This window comes from Sminthopsis crassicaudata, chromosome 2 (genome assembly GCF_048593235.1).
Source record: "Sminthopsis crassicaudata isolate SCR6 chromosome 2, ASM4859323v1, whole genome shotgun sequence".
In the NCBI taxonomy this organism is placed as follows: Eukaryota; Metazoa; Chordata; class Mammalia; order Dasyuromorphia; family Dasyuridae; genus Sminthopsis; species Sminthopsis crassicaudata.
Genome location: NC_133618.1, coordinates 613934504 through 613949535, shown reverse-complemented (window position 1 = coordinate 613949535; position 15032 = coordinate 613934504). Strand labels below are relative to the sequence as shown.

The 15032-nt window shown below is 35.1% G+C and overlaps 1 protein-coding gene across 1 annotated transcript in view; it reads left to right on the top strand.

The window, feature by feature from the left end:
- The window catches only part of CHAT (choline O-acetyltransferase), a 91018-nt gene that overhangs the window by 3476 nt on the left and 72510 nt on the right, over nt 1-15032 (top strand). Inside the window, exon 2 of the mRNA XM_074285243.1 lies at nt 9161-9352. Within this exon, the coding sequence (XP_074141344.1) occupies nt 9161-9352 (192 nt within the window). The remainder of the gene's footprint in view (nt 1-9160; nt 9353-15032) is intronic.

Below are 15032 nucleotides of genomic sequence, written 5' to 3'. Positions count from 1 at the left end.
GCTTATGGTTTGTTATTCCATTGAGGAGAGTTTTAAAGTCTTCCAAAGTTGTTTTTCTCTATAATATTGTTGTATTTTAATAAATAGTTCTTTTAGTCCTACTTATTTAATTCTGTATCAGATCATAGAGGTCTTTTAACTTCCTCTGAAATTCTTCATTTAATTATTTCTTCTGGCACAATAATACAAAATATTTACAAACAATATATGTGTATATTATGTACATATTTACAATAATATACAATAATTCAAATTGATATAACATAATTTGTTTTGCTAATTCTCAATAGGAGGACAGTTCCTTTATTTTTTATTTTTGTCCTTCCTTTGATCTCTTCATTTTGAATCAAAAGATATGCACTTATGGAACTTTTTGTCACCCTGTAATTTTTTTTTGTTTCATTTGAGTTCCAAGTGGTTTTCTTACTTCCCTCCAAATTTCTCACCAAAGAAGATCAACATTTGACACAAATATATATATATATATATATATATATATATATATATATATATATATATATATATATATATATATATATATATATATATGTTGTGAAACTATATCATATATAGCTCCATATATCAATTCTCAGTCCTCTCCAATACTTCCTGCCCATTGTCAAAGGAAAATTAAATATATTTAAGAAAAATGAAATATGCAAAACTCAGCAAAACAAATTCCCACATTTGCATGTTCAAAAATATGTCTCATGTTCATTTTAATTCCATCAATAAGAAGTGCATGGACTCAGTTTACAATTTACAACATAAACCTTCCAAAAATATGGCTCCCTACATGTCACTCTTACCCCATACTTTCTCCCCCCCAATACTGCCTTCATAAATATTTTCAAAACTTCCAGAAAATACCAGGAAACTACATTTCCATTTTTTTTTTTTTTGCTTTGACATCGATCTTGGGCAAGTCACAGCATTTCTCTGAGCCTCAGGCTCAATTTCTTCAGCTGTTTAAGAGAATGTTGAACTAGATGTTATCTAAGTTCCCTTCCAGCTCTAACAGGCTAGGATTCTGATTCCCTTGCTTCTGAGTGCCTAGTCCAGAGTCATAAAATAGTGTCCCCTCAATATAAGGGATTCGCTATACAAGGCACTTAGAGGACAATGAATTATAAAATCTTAGGCTTTGAAAGACCAGAAGGATTAATTCTTGCTACTCTAACATGCCATTATTAGCCTCTTCTCTCTTTGATGACAAAGGGAGGCATTTCATAGAAGTGCTGATATCAAGACATCTGTTTCTACACGTAAACCCACATCTTATTGCAGAAATATCTTGCAATTGTCTTCCCAGATTAGATAATATTCCCAGAAGGTACCAGAATACCCAAATGTTTGATCAGCAAACCACTTTTTAACAAGGCCTCCCTAGATTCCTTAAAATTGGAGATGGTATGTTTGAAAAAAAAAAAAGCAAACATTCCATTGGATGATAATAGACTTCTGACCATGGGGAACTCACTACCTCATTAGGCAGTCTATTCCATGGAAGCAAAAGTGGTATAGAGGAAAGTATTACATCTAAGATCAGAAGAGATTCATTTAGATGCCATCTTTGCTGTTTACTATTTGAATGATGAAGAACAGGTTATTTAATATCTCTGAAACTCAATTTCTTTACTTATAGAATGAAGTTGAATTAGATGACCTCTTAGATTTCTTCCAGCTCTAAATCTATGGTCATGAATGAGTATGCTATTTAAAGAGCCCTCTAGCTTTAAATTCTTTTCTGGGAATGCTTCCATTAGTTAATAAGTTTTTTCTTAAATGGACCCAAAATATATTTCCCTATATTTCTAAATAGAGACCTGAAGATTCCTCTCACAAGCCATGCAGAACAACTCCTTCCAATTCTCAGATTCTATTATTCTATACTTGATTATCAATTTCTTTGGAGCTAATGAACTTTGGACCTGTCCTAATTTATTTGTTCACACAAAGACCCTTTGTAGTTCCCATCTCTCTTCTTTAAGTGAAGGGGGCTCTGCTCACAGGTCAGAGGAAATTCACATTTCTAGGTTACCTACTTTCACTGAGCAGGCTGCCTCTGCTACCTTGGGATAGGAGTAAGAGGCTCTTTATGCTTCATGCTGGCATATTCCTACTAGTAGCTTTACCTCTAGGAACTGAGCATTTACAGCTGGAAGGAACCTTGGAGGTGACACTAAATTTAATGCTTTTCAACTGTACTAATTTTCTGATCTATATAGCACCATAACATTCCTCCTTTAAGTATCCATGAAAATAATCAGGCCAGGAGAATACACCCACCTTTGTTTCTTAGGTATTGCTTCACATATAGGTCTCATTTCAATTTTCCATTGGGCAGAAAGATTCAATGCAAAATCAGGATTAGAGTCCATTTGGTAGGATACCACCCAAAGTTGCTTTCCCTGTCTCCAAGCTATTATCCCCTGAGAGCTCCTTGCTTCCTTTCCCTTGCTCTCAAGTATATTTAATGTTCTTTGTTTACTGCTTGATATTGGATGATAGACCTAGGATTAAGCAAGTGGGGGTAACTTAAACAGGGATATCATGGTATCTTGTTTACACCAGATCAAAGACTGCAACTTCTGCTAATTATGCTATAACATAAGTGGAAAGTTTTGCCTCTAGTTTCCAGTTCTCAAAAGTAGATTAAAGGTATGATTTCATGGAAGAACTCACACTGACTTAGAGAAGAACTGATAATGAGAATAAATTCTCATTCACTACTTGGAAATCTACCTCCCTCATACCAGTGAGATCTCAACTTCCTTTTGCTGCAGAAACATGTTTTGTGTCAAATGCTCACTTGGTTTTATGGTAATGGTAAGGAACCTTTGTTTATTTTAAGGGGCAATAATCCTAAAGTGTTGTAAATCCTTTGAAGGACACATACAAATAAAAAGCAACTTAGTTTAGGGCGGATGTTTTTTGAATGATATATGCCTCCAAACTATGGGTAGTGACCCCATTGTAACTGAATGTGGGAGTTTTCAAATAATGATTTATTATCAGCAAATGCTTGATTTATATACCTGCTTTATATACTCATATACCCGGGGTCACATAAAAATTTCTTGGGTGAAAATGGATCACAAGTGGAAAAGGTTTAAGAAATTCTGATATATGCAACCTTCAATTCATATACTTTGAATTTTTAACAAAATAAAATTATACTCAGGGATTTTTTTTTAATTTTCAGTTTCATGTTATAACCAGGTAAGGGACAAATACTGAAGAAAGGACCAGAAGGAGAGGAAAGAAAGGGGAAAAATTGGAGGAAAAAGATTAAGGGAGAGAGAAATGCAAATAGAGAGACTGAAGGAGAGGAGGTAAAAGAGAGAGCAATGAAAATATATATAGAGTATGAAAAAAAGGAAAATTTTTAAAAAGAGGCTCAGTAATTTCTGAATGGAAGACAGAGTAATAGAACATTCATTCCAAGAAAAAAAAATACCTGAGTTTATATCCCAACTTTGATTTTTACTATTGGTCAACTATTCCAACCAACTTATTTACTCAAAATGTATCCTTCTTGACCTTCCTACAAGATTTGGTACTGTTGACCTCCTTTCTTCCTGGATGTTCCCTCTTCCTCTGGGTTGTTGTTATTCTTCTATTCCTTGGTTCTGCTCTTACATGTATGAATGTTATTTTTCAATCTGCTTTTCTAGGATCATCTTCCCTGTCTCCTTGTTCTCTAGCTGGTAGTGTACTCAAGGCTCTGTCTTAGATTCTTTTCTATCCTTTATCTCTATCTTGTATTTAATTTCCTCATCTTGCATATTTAACTATTGTATTTAGACAGATGATTCCTAGAGATCGGTATTTATATTCATATCTATCTGTCTGAAACTCTACCTATCCAGTCATTTCCTGAGCTCCAGCTCCAAATCAAGTACTTATTGGACATTCAAACTGAATGTCCTATAGGCTTATCAAACTCAACATTCCCAAAACAGAACTCATCATCTTTCTCCAAAACCCATCCCTCTTGTGAACTCTCCTTTACTGTCAGGGTCATAAGCATTCTGACAGTCATCTAGGTTCATATCCTCAGTATCATCCAAAATTCCTAACTCTCTCTCATCCCACAGATTCATCAGTTGCCAAATCTTAGCATTTATTTCTTCTTAAAATATTTTATTCCCTCCTTACTGTAAAAATTTTTAATATTCTTTTAAATTGAGATCCACTCTGATGGACATGACTCTTTTCAACAACAAGGTATTTCAGGTCAATTTCAATAGAATGATGGAGAGAGCTGTCTGCATCCAGAAAGAAGATTATGGTGACTAAATGTGAATCAAAATATAGTATTTTCACCATTTTTGTTGTTGTTTGGTTGCTTTTTTCTCTTTCTCATTTTTCCCTTTTTGATATGATTTTTCTTGTGCAACATGATAATTTTGGAAATATGTATAGTAGAATTGCACATATTTAACACATATTGGATTGCTTGCTATCTAGGGAAAGGAGTAGAGGGAAGAGAGGCAAAAAAGTTGGAACACAAGGTTTTTCTAGGATGAATGTTGAAAACATTCTGCATATATTTTGAAAATGAAAAACTATTATTAAATTTTTTAAAATAAAAATTGAGTTCCACATTATACACAGTAACAACAAGATTATGTGATGATCAAATACGATAGATTTAGCTCTTCTCAGCAATGCAGGGATCTAGCAATACAGCAATGAGATGATAATTCCAATAAACTTGGGATATAAAATGTCAGCCATATCCAGAGAAAGAACTATGGAGATCAAAGCATAGTATTTTCACCTTTTTTCATTGTTGCTTTCTTTCTTGTGATTTGTCCCCTTTTGGTCTGATTTTTCTTGCACAATGTGATAAATATGGAAATATTTTTAGAAGGATTGCACTTGTTTAACCTATATCAGATTGTTGCTGTCTTGGGGAGGGAGTTGAGGGAGAAGGGAGAGAAAAATATCTGAAACACAAAATCTTAAAAAATGAATATTGAAAACTATCTTTACATGTATTTGGAAAAAGAAAATACTATTGAGAAAAAAATTTGACTTCTAAATTCTCTTCTTCCCTTATCTTCCCACTCCCTAAAAACAGTTTTGTTTTCATGTAAAATATATTTCTATATTAGATTATGAAATAAGACACAGACTAAAGGAAAAATATGCAAAAAATAAAATGAAAAAAATGTTTTGAATTGCATTCAGGCTCTATCAGTTCTTTCTTCTGGATGTAAATAGCATTTTTCATCATGAGTACTTTGAAGTTGTCTTAGAACACTATTTCTGAGAATAGTTAAGTCATCCATTATTCTACAATATTGTTATCACTGCATATAATGTCCTCCTGGTTCTGTTCACTTCAGTTTACATCAGGTCACACAGGTCCTTACAGATTTTTAAAAATCAGCCAGATTGTCATTTCTTATGGTACAATATATTTCATTGCATTCATAAACCATAACTTTTTCAGTCATTCCCCAAGTTATAAACATTCCCTCAGTTTCTAATTCTTTGTCACCATGAAAAAGCTATTAGTAATATTTCTGTATAAATAGGTCCTCCCCCAAATTTAAAAAAAATCTTTTGGGGATACAGACCTATCAGTATTTCTAGATCAATGGTTATGCACACAGCTTTATAACTCTTTGGGTATACTTCCAAACTGCTCTCCACAATGTCTGGATCACTTCTATACATTAGTGTTCCAAAAATCTTACCATTTCTATTGCTACAAAATTTCTCATCACTATCTCCTTCTTTAGACTCACACAGTTACCATTCTAGTTCAGTCCTCATCATTTCTTGACTAAACTATTTCACCAGTCTCCAAATTGGTCTCCTTAACTCGTTTCTTCCCTCTCTAGTCCATCATATCTTAAAATGATTTTCCTAAAGCAGTGGTTCTCTTTTTGTCTCAACACTTCTTTATAGTCATAAAAATTGAGGGCATTTCCAAAGACCTTTTGTTTACATTATATCAACTGATTTATTGGAAATTAAAATATCTTAGTATTATTATGAAAATATTCCTGAGAGAATTATAAGGACCCTTAAGTATTCCCAACCCACACTTTGAGAACTCTTGTTTTAAGATATAGAACTGATCATGTCACAGCCCCTAGTGAACATACTCCAGTGGATTCATCTTCAGCCTCTCAACCTGTTCTCAGCTCACTCTTATAGTTTTATATATTATTTTCCTTCTTGTACTAAACAATCTAATTAAATTGGCTTTTTTGTTTTCCTAATGCACAACACTACATTTCCTATCTCTGTGCCTTTGCATTGTTTGTCTCCCAAGTCTTCCAAGTCTTAAAATCCCTAGTACCTTCAAAGTTCAGCTCAAGCACCACCTTCTATATAAGACCTTTCAAATCCCAGATTGTTCCATCCCCAACAACATTGCTATGTATTTGTTTGCATGGATCTATTATTATATATTATCTCCTCTAGAGGATTAAACTTTTTTAGTTGAGAGATGGTTTTACTTTTTTGGTATCACCAGCACTTAGCATAGTTTCTGGCATATACTAAGCACTTAATAAATTCTTATTTATTGACTGATTAATGAAGATCCTGAGGTCCAAGGAGGTTGTTACTTGGCTAATCACCTCTTGCTGGGAGGATCATGGAAGAGGTAGTCTTGATGACCTAGGCCTTGATAGAGATGGATTTCCATAGGATATAGAGGGAAAAGCTCCTTCAAGGCATGGGATAAAACTTTTGAAAATATATAGCGTGAGATAAGACAGATTGAGGATCAATAAATAGTCCAAATGTGTCTAGAATGTATAAGATATAAAGGGAGAGTAAAATGAAATTAAAATAATGTTTGATGAAAGCTAAATTATGAAGGGTCTTGAGTGTTCAAGTAAAGCTGCATCTTATATATGAAGCAATTATACCAATGGAGATTTTTTTAGTAGAGAAATGACATGATTAAATTTGTGCAGTAGGAAAGATAGATTGAAGGAAGGAAAGATTAAAGGCAGGAAGCTTATTTTGAGACTATTATAATAGTCCAAGTTGAACTATATGTAATTATAATATAAATAAATTGATACAGTGGAAGCAGAAAGAAATGGATAGATTTGAGAAATATTTCTCAGGTAGGAAAAAAGGCCTTGATAACCAAATGAATGTAGGAGATGAAAGAAAGATAAAATGTACAGATGACAGTTTCAAGTTGGATGAATAGAATAATAGTGGAGTCAGCAACAGAAATAAGGACTAATGTCCTTATTATATATTATATATGTATATATATATATCACATATATATAATATAAGGAGTAAAATTTAAAGGAACTATGATGAGTACTTGTTTTAGAGATGTGGAACTTGAAGTATTAATAGAATATACAGGTGTCTGGCATGTAACTAGAAACGTGATATTGAAGTTCAGAAGAGAGCCCAGTGCTATAGATATAGTCCTTTATAGATACAGTCAAGTCAGGAAAACATTCACATAATAGAGATATATAAAGTCATAATAGTAGACAAAATTGTCAAAAAAAAAGAGTAAAGAGGGAGTAAAGAAGAGGGTCAAGAACATTCAGCCTTTAGGATTCATGTTTAATGGATGGGAAGAAGAGGAGTCCAACAAGGAATAGTCAGTGAAGCTGGTGAAGAATACAACAAAAGATATGTCAAGGAAGTCTAGAGGGAAGAGCATCCCAAAAAGGCTGTGGAAGACAACATCAACTTCTGTAAAAAGGTGATAGAAAGTGGGAGCTAAGAAAGAGTAATTAGATGTGGCAAATAGGCGATCATGGAGGAATTTGGAGAAAGCAGTTTTAGTGAAGGCAAAAGCCAGTTTCCAGAGGATTAAAGAGCAAGTAAGAAAGTAGAGAAAGTAAATATATATTATTCTTTCCAAAATTTAGTCAGAAAGATTGCTTAATGTAGTAGTAAAATTAATCGTTCTTTTTTTAGAACAAAAGCTACCTGAGTGTGTTTGCAGGCAGAAGAAAATAAGGAAAAAGAGTAAAATATGTTTAAGATGAAGGGCAAAGTAGATGGTATGTGGAATGAGGTATTAGAAGAGACAGGATGGAAGCAAAGTCTCAGGTAGAAAAGTTTTGTCACACCTCATTCTCTGAGACTGGAAGGGAGGAGGTGATTTGAAAACATACCACTTCAGAGCTAGAGACAAGACCTAAGGTAGTTCATGTCAAATCAGCTCAATTTTATACTTTTCAGTTTTCCTCATGTCATCTAGAGAGGGAGAAAGATAAGAACTGGAGTGTTGAGGAGAGTGTAGAGTTTTGGTATATATTACCATAAGAAATATCATAGAGTCAATGATGGATAATAAAAGTGAAAGACTATTTGGAGTTAATAAGCTTGTGTAAACAGTGTTTCCATATCAGGGGTACAAGTGCAAGAATAAAACAGGTTAATCAATCAACAAATATTTATTAAGTTGTGCTAAGTGCCTGGTACTAAGTGAAGTTGTGCTAAGTGCCTGGTACTAAGTGAAGAAAAATAAGTGGCATTGTGTTAAGTGACAGGAAAACAAAGATGAAATAGTCTCTGCTATCAAGGAACTTACATTTTATCAGAAGAGAGAAAACATGTATATAAAGGAAAATATAAAAAATAAGTATAAAAAGAAATACAAAGTAATACTGATTGGTAAGAGTTTATCAAAGTGTGTGTCTAGCAAGGCAGGAAGAGTAGAAAAGGTGGATTCGGGAGACATTCAAGAGTGGCAGAAAGTACAATTTTGAAATAGCAAATCATTGGGTCAGGATTATGAAGAGAATTGAAGCCAGAATAGGGATTTATGAACTGAGTGAATAGAAAATGGTGGAGTTTTGGGGGGATCCGAATAAAGGCTAATAACAGAATCTATAAGAATAAGAGAACAAGCCCTTGATATCTGTGGATGGTAAGATGACACCTACATGGATGAGAGCAAAAATGAAACCTGAAGAGGAACATTGGCTAAAGCCAAAATTTCACTGAGAGCTATCTTCTCTTTGGTGGGAGTGGGAATGGGAGACAACAGAGGAAACAAGGGAAAAGTATAAAGAAAAGGTAAGCTCTTAACCTGAAATGATGAAATCCCATAGTCTCCTAGTCTATGCCTTAAAGGCTGGGATCCCCACACAAACCTTCTTGGTCTGTGTCATCGACCACCTTGTCTTCTGCCCATGCTCAGGTGTTGCCCAAACTTCCTGTGCCACCACTGCAGAAGACCCTGACCATGTACCTGTGGTGTATGAAACACCTGGTACCTGAAGAACAGTACAGGAAGACGAAGGTGGTTGTGGAGCAGTTCGGTGCCCCAGGAGGCCTTGGGGAAGTCTTACAGCAGAAGCTCTTGGAGAGAAGGGAGAAGACAGCAAATTGGGTAAGAAGTCAAACCACAATATAAAGCCCAGCTGGGACAAGGAGAAGGAGTGGTAGAAAGGGGACATGAGAAGTTCATTATTTCCATACCATTGGCACCATAATTTGACTTACTTTGATAAAAGTCTGTATCCCTCTCAAAGCCACCTTGCACCCATGGTGTTTGGTGACACTGGACTTTCCCCATCCAAAGGATATCATAATATATCTTCCTTGTCAATGTGGGGACTTCACATACTCCTCTCCAATGTTTTCCCATATGTATTCTTTGTTTACTTTTTAGCAATAAATGTTATTAAGCACAAGTTAATGCTAGTGCAAGACTAGTGCTGATAAGTACAGACAACTGAAGAGTTGACAAGTATAGAGAGCTGCCTAGCAAACTGACCCTGGAGTCAAGAGGACTCAGGTCAGACTCCTGTTTCTTCTACAAACAGATTATGTGACTCTGGCCAAGTCACTCAGGGTGCCCCTTCAAGAAATCTTCTGGGAGTTTCATGCAAGGGAACTGATATGCCAGTTCCCTTTCAGAAAAAAGAACTGGAGCTTGCCACAGTAATATAGGCACCCATGCTATTATTTTTCCATGAAAGCTAACTTTACAATGTGAAAAATGAGGAACAGAGAGGTTTAGTTACTTGCTTCTGAGCACTCAGAGTTAATAAAAGTGTTGGAACCAGAACTCATACGAAGTCATCTGAAAGGGAATATTCAACAATTCAACCAACATTTTTAAAAGTCCTATTGTGTTCAGAGTTTTTTGCTAAATTCTGGGAAAGCTATTAAGTTTAGCATGTCTTCACAAACCTTACAATCTAGTAGGAGATAAACACAAACACACATTTATACAGATATGTATGAAATGGAGAGGTAAGGTGAAGAACTTCCAGAAATGTTTAAATTCTTTTTCTGTATTTTATTATTCATTATTTCTATGTCTCTGTGACCTCTATAAGTATGTTGAGTGTTAGCCAATATTTACTTAAACCTATAAAAAAGATATATTTACTTAACCTGAAATGATGACATTTTATCACTATTCAATGTTATCAATATTTAAACTTTTGGTTGAATGCTATTAGCTTAGTAATCTAAATTTTGAAGGTCTGTTGGCACCCATGTCTATCATTCAATTAAGGGGAGAAGGCACCTATTTTCTTAATGCTCCCCAACTTATGATGTAATCCTTTGTAACAAAGCCTATAAAAACTATATATCCTTCCTAACTCTTACCACCAGCTTTCTCTTTCTTTTCTCATGATGCGACAGTTTCTCCAGAGGTTTTAATAAACAACTTTTCTGCTTTCTACTAAGTGATCTTTGAGTAGTCATTTGGGGGTCTTTGGGAAGATGGCTGTGTGCACCCCAGACAGGGACAGGTGCCCACAGAGTAGTTTTCTCCATGGTCTCTGGCTCTGGGTGAGCAGCCTCCCTCCCCTCTTAGACAACCACCCAAGGCAGGGATACTCAGTGAAAGCAGAATTGAAGATTGAAGGAAGTAAAATCCTGATGGCCAGCATTGTAGCCTGAAAGATATGTACACGTGTAAATTTGAGGTAACGCTCTCAGGGATCTGGGGTCCATTGGCTGGGTCAAAGGAGACCCCAAGAGATTAGCCCTCCTAAATTTGTTTTTGGTATGGATTGCTGTTGACCCCAGTGATAAAGGACTTTCCTGAGAAAGGCCCTCGGGTGGCTATGGGGTGTGAAGGTAACAAAGGGCCTCCGCCAATATCTAGACTGGGTCCAAGGTAGTAGTCCAAGAATTTGTATCAGGATGTTAGCAAGGGAATTCAAGATTGGGATGAACTTTCCAGATATAACAGGGAAGAAAACTGGGAGGATGTATATCCCAAGACTATTTGGGTATATCAGACTTAAATCTGTATGTAAAAAGTGAAAACAGAGTTTTGTGTTTGTCTGTGTGTGTATGTCTGCTTTGCATTGCTTTTGTTCTGTATTAAAAGTTATCAAGCTCATAAGAGATACTTCTACAGAAGTAGAAAAATATCAGGCTGAATTATGGGAATTGGAATTCATTCAGAGTAGTAATTCTTTCAAAGTGGCTCAGAATATATTGGTCTTAGATCATGGTAATGTGCTTTGGGAACTAGTTTTGGACTTCTCCGGTAAAGAAAATCTTTTTTCTCTTTCTCTCCCTCTGCCTCTGGCAGTGGCTTTGCAGGAAGGGGGAGAGAAGGGGAAGAATAAAAACATAGATAGAAAGTTTGAAAAGTTTTGAGAAAAAAAAATAGAAGAACAGTGGCGATCACTCCTATAAACAAGGGGCCCTATTACCACCTATTGTGGAATCCTGCCAGGAAAAAAAATTCCCAAGGTAAAGCAAGGATTGGTGCTTTCCTGGCTTACTAAAGAAAAGAAATTTGAATGGAATGTCTAGGTAGATTTTAGGAAATTTCACAAACTAAAGTACTGGTTAATTTTAAAATAACTTTAAATTGGTATGTGCATTAAGATTGGAAATAAGAAATTGTAGATATTTGAAAGGAGGAATAAACATATAGTAAGAGAGGTAAATATCTGAACACAGGAGCTCTCTGACCTGTTGGACCTGTGGAAAAACTAGGCATACTTCTAAAAAGGAAAAAAAATGTTCCAGGAGGAGAAAGAAAAATCATTATTAGCAAGTTTGCTTTCATGGAATTAGAGAGCAGAAAGTTTAAGAAGGCTAAACTGGGTAATTGTTTGTCTACAACATTTGATTAAGAGTTTGGGGAACTTACTATATTTTACAGAGGTACTATAATTTTGAAATTGGGGAAAATAATTTTACAGTTACTTTGCACATGTTAGATTTATTCTGGGTAAAAATCTTAAGAATTTTTTGAATATTGAGGCCTTTACAACTGAAGAGAAAAACTTTTCTTTTTTTATTATTTAGTTGGACTTCAAATTGAAATATAGGTTATTAAACAAAATGCCAGTAGCTTACCTTAGGAGGGTCATATTTGTATCTCCCTACTTAAATGGTATGTTGTTTTTTTAAAGTATTGGATAATTTGTAAACTACATTAAAAGTTTTATGAAATTTGGTTCAAAATTAATTGTGAATCTTGAAGTTTAAAGTTTTTTTTTTTTAAAAAGGTGATTTCAAGACAAAGGAAAAGGGAGATTGATTTACAAAAGCAATTAACAGTTTTAATGGAGCTAGTCAGAAGTGTTACTGGTTTGGAAGTGTTTAAAGTATGTTGGAGAAGGTTTGAGCAAGTAGGCATTGGGAGGAGAGAGACAGAGAGATGGGACAGGACAATGAAGGTGATTTAAGATTTAAGAAGGATTGATTAGTAGGAGCAAATGAATTCAAGAAGAAATCAGTGGGAAAAAAGAAGGAACTGGTTAGAAAGGGTAATCACAGAGAGACGGCTGTAAGACGGGATCTGTTTTTGCTGGGGTGGGAGGGAAGAGAAGCAGAGCAACAATGGAAAGCTGCAGCTGCTTGGTTCCTTTGACTGAAGAAAACAAACTGATTTTAAGGAACAGGCTGCTCTTACAAGATGTTAATTGATTATTTGTTTCTTTAGATACATAATGGTTATGAATATTAAAGAATATGATCAGAAATGTGATATATAATTTGAAAGGGTTGTTTCAAAAAGTTTAATTGATGTTTTCAAGAACTTTTCAGATTGTTTTATGTGAAAATAGGAAGTTTTAATTAACTGTATTGATGCCAATTATCTGAAAGGTACGCCAAGAATAATAGTTTTTGCCTTCTTCCTTTTGAAAATGTTTTTGTTGTGAACAATATGTAGTTTGGAATTTTTCTGTGTATTGGGTATTTTAAAAGCAAAATGATTGGTATAATATTCAACTTATTCAAGATTCAACATCTACTTGGGTATGTAAGAATTGTGTGAATTTTCTGGGATAAATTTCTTTCTGTTACCAATATAATATTATGGTAAATATCTGTTTAGGATGTGTCTGAAACTTGGTTAATAGAATTTGTTATTAGAAGTAAAATTATTTGGGCTTATAGTTAATACTATTTGGAAATTTTAAAGCTCCACTCTCCGATGTGCTGAAGGTTGAATTTCAACTGCTTACGTTATGTTATAGTTATGTTCTTGCATTTTTTCTTCCTGTGACTGATTTCTATGATCAGATAAATAGTTAATAAGAACTGTTAATGCAATTCAATTATGTCATACTTTGCTGTTTCGAATCTGGTTATATGTAATCATTATATCCTATATACTTAGGCAAAGGAGTATTTACCCTGGTCATCTATCTGTTACTGTATATTTGTGTCTGTGGATATTCAGGGTTTTTAAAAAATGTTTCTAAATAATGAGAGGACAATTAGCACAGTGGTCTGTGAAACCTAACTGCTATTTACTGGGACTATAGCCATCTGCCTGTCCTGTGAAGCAAGCTTGTTCCTTCACATAAGAACTGCTGGCCAATCTATACTGGCCTTCCCACATGTTCTAGCAGTTCCAGACTGTTCTAATCTTTATCTGTTAGATTTGGGTTTTTTTGTTCCAGATTTTGGTCACAATACAGCTATACTGACCTGTTTTGGGGACAGCTTTTGGGCTGCTTTTGTCAGCACACAATACCCATCCCCCTGCTTGAACTGAGAGACAATTCTCCAACCCTTATCACCATGAAGCAGTTTTTGAATAAGAGACCATCACCCATGCCCCTGATGTAATTTAGACTGATATGGGGGACTTGGGAATGGTTGATGAATGATTGTTAAACCCTGACTTGGTCATCTAGTACTGTGTGTTCAAGATTTGGAATGGAAATTGTTAAAATTGGTAATTGTTGCTGTTAAGGAAGTTAGAATATGTTTATAATATTTATGTTCACTTCAGAATATGTAATTGTTTGAGGGATTTTTTTAGGAAACTCCCCCTATTCTAGTCTGTTATGTCCAGGAACTTTAATTCACTCTTGGGATTTATATGTGGGATGATTATTTGACTATGTACTTTTTTTTTTTTTGGATGATTCCTTTCCATGAGGAAAAAAAAGGAGAGGAAGATATAGGGAACTAAGGAAATTGGTGCATTTTTCCCAAAATACATAAAAGAGTGGAAACCCTTGGCTTTAGGGACTTCTGACCCACCCCTTAACTCAACAGTTGAAATTGAATTGGAAGTCCTTAAGCAGATCTTTTTTTGTTTTTGTTTTTACTATGCTTTAGTTTTGAAACCCCTTATTCTGTGGAATTGCCCTGGCATACTCAGTTTTGGGGACTAATTTTTTTGGAATAACCAGAAATCATACACCTTGGGACTTGGCAGTCTCCAGTGTGGTAACCCCAGTTCCTTAATTACTATCTAAGCACTCTCAAAGGACATTGCAGTTTTGAGATTAAGCCTCTAAAGTTTGAGGTTTGCCTGCCTTCATAGTCTAACTGTGCATATTTTGCTCAGAAATTCTTTCTGGATCCTGGCAGCAGCTCCTGTTCTATCAGAGTGGACAGATGGGGCTACTCCAGGCCCCACCCTTTCCCTCCTTTGGAATCCCTGACAGACTTGGGGTGCCCCTCCTAGCATGGGGCTATCTTGAGGACTGCTACTCCCTATATAAGCAGAAGATGAGTTAAGTACACAAATGACTGAAGACCACCTAACAGTGAATTGTTCATCTCGAACTGGATTCTCTGTCTGAGAGAGTCTTTGTACTGCTGATAACTCTGGGATTATC